At 44.1% G+C, this 12,127-nt stretch overlaps 1 protein-coding gene across 3 annotated transcripts in view; it reads left to right on the plus strand.

The window, feature by feature from the left end:
- Positions 1 to 12,127, plus strand: part of CDH23 (cadherin related 23) — a 914,269-nt gene that overhangs the window by 804,102 nt on the left and 98,040 nt on the right. For all 3 annotated transcript variants that reach the window (XM_083146306.1, XM_083146304.1, XM_083146305.1), the window contains exons 38-39: positions 1,390 to 1,509; positions 2,176 to 2,356. In XM_083146306.1, the coding sequence (XP_083002432.1) occupies positions 1,390 to 1,509; positions 2,176 to 2,356 (301 nt within the window). The remainder of the gene's footprint in view (positions 1 to 1,389; positions 1,510 to 2,175; positions 2,357 to 12,127) is intronic.

A 12,127-nucleotide genomic window follows, 5' to 3' on the forward strand; every position in this document is an offset into this window, starting at 1 on the left:
TCCTTTAACCCATCATCCATTTTTTTACTTGTTCTTATTTGTAAGTATGTTTTCTGTACAGCTAGAAATCTCAGAGGGTAGGAAACAATTCTACCACGTGTACCTGTCTGTCAGTGCTCAGCTAATATTACAGCTACTACTATAAAGTCCAGGTATATATATATACATATATATATATATATATATATATATACTTTGCCCTAAAGGCCCCCATACATTAAGCAGCTTCTCTGAGGAGAAGTCACATAAGATTACCCTTGAAATACCGGGCTGCTTACCTGGCTGCAGGATCGCATAGGATACATTGTAAGCAGCGCTTTGGCATATGATGTATTGTAATACAATACCGGCAAAGGCTGCAGGATCCGATAAATCTTTTGTACAGCCCATGCGACCTCTGGCTTTGATCCGATGTACCAGAGCCGGACTGGCCATTTGGCACTTCTGGACAGAGTTGTCGATGGCCAGATGGGCCGATTTCTTACCCCAAGGTGGAGGCTCTGCCTCCTGATTGGCACACAGAGGGAGCCGCGGGACTCGTGGCTGCTCCGGCGGATCTCTCTGTGCGCCGCTAGGGTCCATGAGAGAGAAGATGACACATGCCGCTATTCCCCTCTCTCCTGCAAGCCGGGATAGGTGGGGAACCCATGCCCGGTGCGTGCACAAATGTCAGGGCCAATTCGGCAGCCCAGTCTGTACTCTGGACCTAGCATTGAATTGGACTCGGAGGTGAACCTCGTGCAATTTGACACTTTTCACTTGATTACCTGGTCCCATCAGTCGAAATCAGGTGAAAGAGCCCAAATCACACCTTTAATCTACCATAGAATCTGACAACCATCTCTGTGTTACTTATTAACCTGAATATACAGTATACATTATTTTTAATGCATGTACCGAGGTTAGGTGCTCTATATAGTGAGCATACCATGTCTTTTCAGTTAGCCCTTCACACTCCAATCTGGCACGGCCAGGAGTATTTGTTTGATCACTGGTTGCCACAGAAATGGGTAGCACTCCGTGGCATATTCGTAATGGGTGCAATGTGCGCGTTGCACACAGACCTCTGAGTCCCACACACTGCACCCATTTTTTAATACTTACCCTCCGGAGTGCCGCAATGAAGGCATCTGAATTGCCGAAATCACCAGAAAAATGTCCGCCACAACATTCTTAAGGAGGTTTGTGCATGTGCTATAGAGTCTGTGCTCTCTAGTGCTCAGACTCTATTGTGATAGGCAGTGTGGTGCTGCGTCCGGCAGAGAGGAGGGGGCCTGAAAGGAGGAGGCTGCAAAAGGCCATGCTCCTCTCTTACAGTGCCCCTGGTAGTAGTATATGTCCAAACATTAAAATGTATTATTTTATTCTTACATTTGACATTATTACTAGGGCCTGATTCGTGCGGTGAGGGAGCTGGATTATGAGGTGTGTCTGGGTAGATATACTCTAATTGTAACCGCCACTGACAGGTGTCCTATTGTGCTACGCCGCCTGACGTCTACAACCACGGTATGTACTAAAGTTGCTTATATATAGATATATATTTTAATAACTTTGATAGCATGCACATAATTTGACCGTTATGGTTATGTTTGCGAGGTTGGTAACATTCTCATGTCATGGTGCTATTGTTTAATTATGGAATCAGGATTTTTACCTTATAAATTGTGTAGTGTAAACTAATGTTCCTTGCTCCTGGAAGCTGGCCCTTTTCAACCATCATCCATAGCAGCCCCAGTTTTCTAACAGATGTGTCGTAGGCCATAGTCCTACAGCTATGAATGCTGCAATAGCTTGACACGGCCATGTTGCAATGTCCACATACATCAAAGAGGGCTATATATTGCAATTTGAGGATAGCTGTATGTGAATGTATCTTTCAGCACTGCCAATCCCTGGAAGATTGATCTAGCACATATACTGTAAATCATACATGATAATATGTATGTTTTCATGTGCTCAATGACCACCCCCCCCCCCCCTCCATTACTTGGTTGGCGCTGCAGCAGCCGCTGATTATTATCATCAGTAATTACTATATAATAGACAGTTGAAATGTTATACATGCACAGTTGGTGGACAGCAAAACCTTATACAAGTAGCTGTAGACAGATTTTTCTTGATGTGAAACATTCTATTGCATGTTTTTTTTTATGGATTCTTTTTTTTTTAAAGGTCTTAGTCAATGTAAATGACATCAATGACAATTGGCCAACGTTTCCAAAGTCATACGAAGGTCCTTTTGAGATCACTGAGGGCCAACCGGGCCCCAGAATTTCAACATTTAAAGCTGAAGATAAAGATTCAGGTCTCAATGGCCAAGTAGAGTACAGCATTGTCGGTGGTGATATTCTTGGTAAGTCTGTAACCGATCTGATCTGAATGTCTCTCAGTACTTTCTTATTGCAGTTATTGAAGTATCTTAGTGATATTTTATATACAGTTTGTGTATACATACATACATACATACATACATATATACATAGGTGCCGATTCTGTGGGTGCTCAAGGGCCCGAGCACCCACGGAAATTGATGAGCACCCACGGGCCCAAGTCCCACTGCTGGGCAGCCATATTATCTTGCTAATTTGCAACTGCAGCACCCACATTGCCGGACCCGCCACCTGGGAAACAATATGCCGGGAATAATGTATTCTGTACGCGGAGTACCTGCACTGTGGGGGCAATTGTGTACCTGCACTGTGGCGGCATTTGTGTACCTGCACTGTGGCGGCATTTATGTACCTGCCCTGTGGGGGCATTTATGTACCTGCCCTGTGGGGGCATTTATTTATGTGGAACTCTGTTGCAGTAATTTGAATATTGGAGACAACCGTAATATAAATTGGTATTATTTTGTGGCCACACCCCTTCCCCATGAAGCCACTCCTCTATACTGTATTTTTGGCTTGAGCACCCACCAGCAAAAACATAAGTTGGCACCTATGCATACATACATAGATTTTTATATATATATATATATATATATATATATATATATATATATATATATATATATATAATCTATTACCTGCCTCATAAAGCAGGAGACAGTGCTTACAGTACAGTAATGGTGCCCAAGGGACAGCGGCAGTAATTTGTACTATTAATGTTTTTGTAAAATATGTGATGATTCCCTTCCCCATGCAAAGCATGTAGATAGAATTGCAGCATATGGCTACCCACCAGCAGTGCGTTTCAGAAATAGCATCAATTAGTTTGCAAGTTTGGGGTTTATTAAATGGACCCCAACATATACAGAGTGGGATGGAAAACCATCCTGGGAAATATCTGGTATATGATCTAAATTTTGGGAGCGGGGACACCATATGGCGGCTAGCATTCCATCCTTTTGGCAAGCGTAGTGCAGAGCCCAACCTTTACACCTTTGTATACTGCCTATACAATAGACAGATATAGTTCCAGCAGTGAGCAGAAATATATACCCTATAATGACCAAAAAAGCTCCCCCCCCCCCCCAAAAAAAAAAAATGCAAATCAGCAAATATTTTACCAGATTGTAGCTACAACTCTCTAACACACCGAAGATGTTTCCTCAGTATGAGCGAGTGCAATTGTTTGTCTTCCTCTTGGCAGGAGAGTAACTCCTAGAGGCAACAGAGTCACCTGCCTCTGGGCTCCAAGCCCTGAAGGGGTAACTACATATGTAGCATCACCTGTTTGGTTCACAGCGGGATCCAACAGTAACTGCTGCTCTTCCAATGGAGTTTTGCAGCGCAACTGCTGATACAGAGTTAACTGGTTCTGTCCTAGGAGACCTGCTAACACCTGGAATAGGGCTCAGATGGCTCTTGCCTGGTACCGCTCAGCTTATATATGTATATTTAACTTTTTTTGCCTTCACGCAATTTGGATGAACTTACGCCTCTGCCTCCTGGTCTAGGCTGCTGGTAGCGGCTGCTCACATAGGGCCAGATGTATCAAGCTTCAAAAAGTGATAACATGGAGAGTGGGTGTTTGTTTACCACTCTCCAAGTTATCACTTAACTATAAAAACAGCCCCCCCCCCCCTAGAAATATCTGCATCGCCGCCCCCCCCCCCTCCCCCGGTAAAATAAAGCCCGCCCTCCCGCAACCCCAACCCTGCATTACCCCGCTGACACTGCTTGCCACTGCCGCCAGGCTCCCTTACAACAGACACTTTTTGAGGATATTGGAGGAGGCGGCCACCTCTTCTAGCATCCTCCAAAAATGTCTGCTGTAAGGGGGCGGACATTTTGTGAGAGCTATTTTTTCCAGGAGCCAGCCAGGAGGAGAGCCAGGACCGCAAAAAAGTAGATCTGCGGGTCCTGGCCACACACCCGGCAGCGGCAATGGCAAGCAGCGGGGTAAGGCAGTGCAGCACATCAATAGCCCAGCAGAACCCCGGCGCCCACACTTACTCCGTGCCTCCCCCCCGACCATGGGGTCTATGGGGCTATTGTTACGCCCCTGTGTCCTGCCTTGCTGCTTCCCTAAAGCCAGAGTAGCTCAGGCTAGACAATAAGCCTGCACTCATATAGCTGCACATAGCCTGCCCTGGCATACCGTAAGTAGTAGAGGGTTAGGCCACAGATCTGCTTTTCTGTGTGAGTGTGCCATCAAAGTGTTTAAAATTGCATCTCCCATGAATAATATATATAGGGGTTATGTAATTTGAAGTGCATAGACAATAATAAAACTGTAGTCTGCACAGAAAATATAAGTGAACGTTTTTTAAGAAAAAGACAAAAGAGGGAAAATAAAGCTTATATTGCTCATACATAGCAGAACATTTATAATAGCAATTATCTAATGAGTGATTCATAAATATAAATCTGTACTTGTGGCAGACACCCGTGCACACATGCATGTACAAACCTAGTAAATGAGGGCTTATGTTCTAGTAAATCTTACACCACCACAAACATTTAGTATCTTCCATATCAGGAAGGAAGTGCTGCTTTTGTGGAGCAGAGAAACGAGTGTCTACAATAAATAACACATAGCAAATTCTGCCTAACTTAGTCTAACATGCAAACATGTGAGTGGGCACCCTCTAGCACCACAGCTGACTGAGCAACCACTATGGGCATCCTATAAAACTAGGAGAGGAGAAGGGTGAAATTGTACAGTAATACCGCTTTCACACTGCCAAAACGTTTCAAAAACCGGTATTTTTAAACGGTATTTAAAACGGGTCTGAGCCTTCACATTGCAGTAGATTACCGTTTTAAATACCGTTTAAGTACCATTCACATCAGTCAACCCGTTTAATCCCCTGGACACATTTCAAGGCAGAATGCAGGGGACAAAATAGGGGGGGAGGTTGAAGTATGTTTGCGCTGCTAGATTTTAATACTAGAAACACAATATATAGGGCTGGAAAAATTGAATGATTGACACACTGTTGCAATTATAAACTTTATATAAAAATAAACATATAAATACACAATTTATGCAGTAGAAATAAAAACATTTAAATAAAAACAAAAGTCAAATATATGACAGATCAATGTTGAATTATAGTCCCAATTTTATGGGTTGTAATAAATTTAGGACATTCAGCATCCATTGATGAGTGGAAATTTGTAATGATATGCAAATAATGATGGTTTAGTGGTACCGATATATAGAGTCCAGTTTGTGCACAAAGGATTATGAAGAGGTATGGAAATATATAGATTTAGGCTGACCAATATTTGTAATGGGAGTAGCACAGGAAAGTAATTTTGTAGTCACTGGTTTTGTATAGTTTATGCTCACCCTTTTGGAGTCGCACTCTCTCTGATTCTGTGCTGTGCTGATTCACGTGAGTTTACCGGCAAATCGTCCCAGTTGTTTTGCGGGGAGGTAATATACCTTTGCAGACCTAGCGTTCACCCTTCTCGGCAACAATCCTGTGGTCAGCGACGTTGTCACCGTCCCGGTCGCTGCGCACACGGGGTGAACTGACGGTATGAGCGGTCCTCTACCCAGATGGGAAGCCGGATGATGGACTCCCGCTGTAGCGTGGGGGCGGTCGGTGGGAGCAGCTGATGGCCGGCAGCGTGGAAGCTGCACTTCAGCTGTGATTCTGGCTGGAGGGTCAGCGGGAGACCGGAGGGTGTACCTGTGCTGAGGCTCGGTTCGTGGTCAGCGTGAAACATCTGATTGCTGGCAGCGTGGGGGTGCAGAATGCAGGGGACAGCCTATAACAGGTCTGTAATGTGTTGTTTTTACTAAATACCATTTCAAACGGCTCTGAAACGTGTAGGACTCTGCTTTTTAAACATTTTGAAATACCGGTTATCTTTAATCGGTAAATCAACTCTGGCGCTTTCCCACTGCAGCCTTAAACATTTTGAAATAGGAAAAAAAAAATCGGCAATATAGCGTTTAACAAGTGTGGTGTGAAAGGGGTATTACAATAGTTAAACACATCTTTTTTTGTGATCTGATGAAGACAGCTATAACTTCTGTGGGCAAATTAAAGATAACAGAGCATTCTAAAATTAAGTTACCAAGTATTTGTGTATTATATGGAAAAATTAAGCAGTGTTTTACCAAAATGACAACATGGTGTGTGCAAATTTGCATGACGCTGTCGCTGGATTTTCTCATAACTTTAATACTTTCTCTGAGTAGCATCTCAAGAGTGATGTCGCTGAATACTGTGCGTTTCTAGGGATGGGGTATGGGAATGCGTAGAGAACCTGTGCACAAGTTACACCTTGTTTTTATAGAGAATACAATAGCTTCAATAAACGTAGCTGATGTAGGATCCACAATATGTAAAAGAATATTTAGAGTGATATATTCTCAAATGTGTCACTCATGTGGAGGTGCATCCCTGAGAGTAGAAAACGTACAGATTCAAGGAAAAAAGTACTCTCCTTTGTTTGGGGGCATGCTTGTCAAAAAAAGGGTACTTGTTTCCTAGCACGGCCACAACGATCATGATTGTGGGCATCGTGAGGAAAAATCGGGGGCATCGCGGCCATCGCAAGCACTAAAAAAAATCGGGTGCGATGGTCGCGACGCAATGCCCGCGATTTCCCCATAGGGAACAATGTTAAATGCCTCAATTTAGCCGCGATGCCCCCGATTTTCCATAGGAAACAATGTGAAATGGGTCAATTTACCCAAATCATCATAGGGAACAATGTTAATTGGGCCATAAACCCCCCAAAACACCCCTGAACAGTGAAATGTCCCCCCAAAAGTATTTTACGCCACCCCACGATCAACGCGAACCCGAAGCGTGGCGAGCGCAGCGGTACGCGTCCTTCGACCTTTTCATACCCCCACTATCCACTAGGGCGTGGAGTTGAGAATAGAATAGTGTGGCGAGCGTAGCGAGCCACCGAGCCCGAAGCGTGGCGAGCGGACGCGGATACCTTCACAGGTAAACGCGTCCCTTCGCGGCCTTCACAGGTATCCGCGTCCGCTCGCCACACTATTCTATTCTCAACTCCACGCCCTAGTGGATAGTGTCGGTATGAAAAGGTCGGAGGACGCGTACCGCCGCCCCTCGCCACGCTTCGGGTTCGCGTTGATCGTGGGGTGGCGTAAAATACTTTTGGGGGGACATTTCACTGTTCAGGGGTGTTTTGGGGGGTTTATGGCCCATTTAACATTGTTCCCTATGATGATTTGGGTAAATTGACCCATGTTAAATGGGCCATAAACCCCCCAAAACACCCCTGAACAGTGAAATGTCCCCCCAAAAGTATTTTACGCCACCCCACGATCAACGCGAACCCGAAGCGTGGCGAGCGCAGCGAGCCCGCGTCCTCCGACCTTTTCATACCCCCACTATCCACTAGGGCGTGGAGTTGAGAATAGAATAGTGTGGCGAGCGCAGCGAGCCGCCGAGCCCGAAGCGTGGCGAGCGGACGCGGATACCTGTGAAGGCCGCGAAGGGACGCGTTTACCTGTGAAGGTATCCGCTTCCGCTCGCCACGCTTCGGGCTCGCTACGCTCGCCACACTATTCTTTTCTCAACTCCACGCCCTAGTGGATAGTGGGGGTATGAAAAGGTCGGAGGACGCGTACCGCCGCCCCTCGCGGGCTCGCTGCGCTCGCCGCGCTTCGGGTTCGCGTTGATCGTGGGGTGGCGTAAAGTACTTTTGGGGGGACATTTCACTGTTCTGGGGTGTTTTTGGGGCTTTCTGGCCCATTTACCATTTTTCCCTATGATGATTTGGTGAAATTGAGGTATTTAACATTGTTCCCTATGAGAAATCGGGGGCATCGCGGGTACATTGAGCCATTTAACATTGTTTTCTATGGGGAAATCGTGGGCATCGCGTCTCGACCATTTAAGGGTTTTTTAGCCGCATACGACGCGACCGACGCGATTTTGACTATTTTCAATGGGAAAATCGGGGGCATCGCGTCGGTCGCGTCGTATACCACTAAAAATGACACACGATGCCCGCGATTGTGGCCGTGCTAGGAAACAAGTACCAAAAAAAGAAAACTTTTGTAATGATTATATATATTTAAAACATAACTTTTAATCAATAAGTCCTAAAAGGCTTTGAAATGGACAAAAGACATGAACAAACTACATGAAACATAAATGAGTGGCTACAGAGCCGGCCTTAGGCATAGGCAAACTAGGCAATTGCCTAGGGCATTTGGAATGCATAGGGGCATCAGCAGCTTCTGCTGATTAAAATGATATGCAGCATGCCTATATTATGTGTGTGTATCTGCATATGAAATAGTGTATTCATGGAAATCACTGTAACATAGCATTCTGTATGCAGGTACAGCCACAGTCGCACACAGAATATATTCATGCAACATATAATTTTATTAATCGGAAACTCCTTGTGTGTGCTGGTCATAACGATGCAAATAAGATGAATTTTCAGGAAAAAGGCACCCAACGTTAGCAGAACTGGCCAGGAGCTGCATGGCCTATTGAGGCAAGATGTATGAGGAAACATCTGTATCCAAGCCGAGGTCACAGTGTTAGCAGCTGTGTGAGTGCTCTCTGTGGGTGGGTTGGTTGTGCAATAGTGTTCGGCATATGTGTAAGGGGCATTATGTGTGTCATGTATAAATGCATTAATAATGTGCGACATGTGTAACAGACATTATGTGTGTCATGTGTATAAGGGCATTAATAATGTGCAACATATGTGTAACAGGCATTATGTGTGTCATGTGTATAAGGGCATTAATAATGTGCAACATATGTGTAAGGAGCATTATGTGTGTCATTATGTGTATGAAGGGCATTAATAAAGGTTGGCATAATGTGTAAGGGGCATTATGGTTATAAGGACATTAATAATGTGTGTTATGTGTAAGGGGCATTACTGTGTGGTATTATCAGGGGTGCCGAGAGAAAGGGCTAGGGGGTACAAATTACTCAGGCCAAAGTCTGATGGCAGGCCCAGTGGGGGCCCCGGCCCCCTCCCCTTAAGTGACAGCAGCAGCTCTTCTCCTCTGCCCAGCACACACTGCTTTGTGCTGGGTTGCAGTGTGGCCGTGGAGGTGCTTAAAATACAATATTTTCTCAGGATTTTTTTCTAAGGGTATAATGTGAATAATGCGAGGAGTAATGTACATAAGGTAAAGTGGTACTACTGTGTGATGTAACGTGAATAAGAGACACCATCACATGATATAATGTGAATAATGTTGCACTACTGTGTGGCATAATTTGAATTGGGGGTACTATTGGGTGGCCATGCCCCTTCCCAGCAAGAACACACCCCTGTTTGGGCTTTGCACCGTTTCTATTTAAAATATTGCAGGTAGGAGCACCAAAATTAAGACTGCTATGATGAGGGTTGATGCTGCTGGGAAAGGGGAGCAGGGTCAGAGGCGGAACTAGTGGCGGTGCTAGGGGGCACCAACCAAAATCTTGCCTAGGGCGTCATTTAGACTAGGGCCGGCTCTGAGTGGCTAGAACCACTTAATGGACTCAATTGAGTCCCTCCAGCAATATATCACTGGTATATTTAGTGTCTATGTCCACAAATATGGGTCAATTTGCAAGTGTATATGTCCACAATTCTGGATCACTTTAGTACACTAAATTTAAGTATGAGACACTGATAGCGAAATGGATTGGATTATTATAATCGGTTACATCCAATAAATTGTATGGTGTGTGTTAAATTCACAAATGGGGAACAATTTGCTCAATCGGCGTCAATTTTTGTGACAGCTACAGAGCTTCAAATGTTTGCAGACAGGTAGAAAATGCAGTGGTAGCCACAAAAAGAAGAGTGATATTGAAAGTTTATTGTTTTTTAAAAGGTAAGTTGAAGTAGCAACTCCACGGAAATAGACACAAGTACTGCTGCTATATCAACCGACTAGTCCTAGTCCTATGTCGACACAGTGAGTGGGTTGCGTTGTCAGTCCGTATGTAAGGAGTTAATTTGAAGACTGTAAAGAAATAGCATCTGCTGTCTCTTCCCCAATGATAAGGTGCCCTGTTGACACAGTCAGTGCAGGGTCTAGCCGAAATTTTATGGGTGGAGATGAGAGTGCTATTGAAAAAATTATTTAGAGTGCTATAGTATGGTGCAAAGAAAGACGGCTTATGCGTTGTGGGTTAATAGGCTGCTGCTTCCCATTGTCCACACATTGGTGGGAAGTGAGCGGTATTCACCACAGGCTGCATTTAAATTTAAAGTGGAATATCTACTGTCACTTTAAGAGGGTATATGGTGCCCTGTTGACTTGTAGTCAGAGCAGGGTCCTGCCAAATCCCCCCGCGGTGATGAGAATACTCCTAAACGAAGTAGGTGCAGGAGAGATAAGAAAGAGGGGTAGGAAAGGAGGTACGTCTGAGGTTTGAGGTATCAAAAGCTACCAGATCCCATTTGCTGCAAGCATTGATGGGAATGGATATTTGCTATTGCCAAAGACAACCTTTTAAGGTTGTCTTTGGCAATAGCAAATATCCATTCCCATCAATGCTTGCAGCAAATGGGATCTGGTAGCTTTTGATACCTCAAACCTCAGACATACCTCCTTTCCTCCCCCTCTTTCTTATCTCTCCTGCACCTACTGCGTTTAGGAGTATTCTCATCACCGCGGGGGGATTTGGCAGGACCCTGCTCTGACTACAAGTCAACAGGGCACCATATACCCTCTTAAAGTGACAGTAGATATTCCACTTTAAATTTAAACGCAGCCTGTGGTGAATACCGCTCACTTCCCACCAATGTATGGACAATGGGAAGCAGCAGCCTATTAACCCACAAGGCATAAGCCATCTTTCTTTGCACCATACTATAGCACTCTAAATAATTTTTTCAATAGCACTCTCATCTCCACCCATAAAATTTCGGCTAGACCCTGCACTGACTGTGTCAACAGGGCACCTTATCATTGGGGAAGAGACAGCAGATGCTATTTCTTTATAGTCTTCAAATTAACTCCTTACATACGGACTGACAACGCAACCCACTCACTGTGTCGACATAGGACTAGTCGGTTGATATAGCAGCAGTACTTGTGTCTATTTCCGTGGAGTTCCTACTTCGACTTACCTTTTAAAAAACAATAAACTTTCAATATCACTCTTCTTTTTGTGGCTACCACTGCATTTTCTGCCTGTCTGCAAACATTTGAAGCTCTGTAGCTGTCACAAAAATTGACGCCGATTGAGCAAATTGTTCCCCATTTGTGAATTTAACACACACCATACAATTTATTGGATGTAACCGATTATAATAATCCAATACATTTTCGCTATCAGTGTCTCATACTTAAATTTAGTGTACTAAAGTGATCCAGAATTGTGGACATATACACTTGCAAATTGACCCACATTTGTGGACATAGACACTAAATATACCAGTGATATATTGCTGGAGGGACTCAATTGAGTCCATTAAGTGGTTCTAGCCACTCATTTATGTTTCATGTAGTTTGTTCATGTATTTTGTCCATTTCAAAGCCTTTTAGGACTTATTGATAAAAAGTTATGTTTTAAATATATATATAATCATTACAAAAGTTTTTTCTTTTTTTGACAAGCGTGCCCCCAAACAAAGGAGATTACTTTTTTCTTTTTTTCCCTTGAATCTCTACTGTGCGTTTCTCCCATAGTGTGTCATATTGTTTCTGAAGGAATTGAACTCAGCTGAACTTAGTTTAAAAAGTAGCCATCACTTTATTCTAGGTGGTT

The sequence above is a fragment of the Crinia signifera genome, chromosome 6, assembly GCF_055691185.1.
Source record: "Crinia signifera chromosome 6, ASM5569118v1, whole genome shotgun sequence".
Lineage (NCBI taxonomy): Eukaryota > Metazoa > Chordata > Amphibia > Anura > Myobatrachidae > Crinia > Crinia signifera.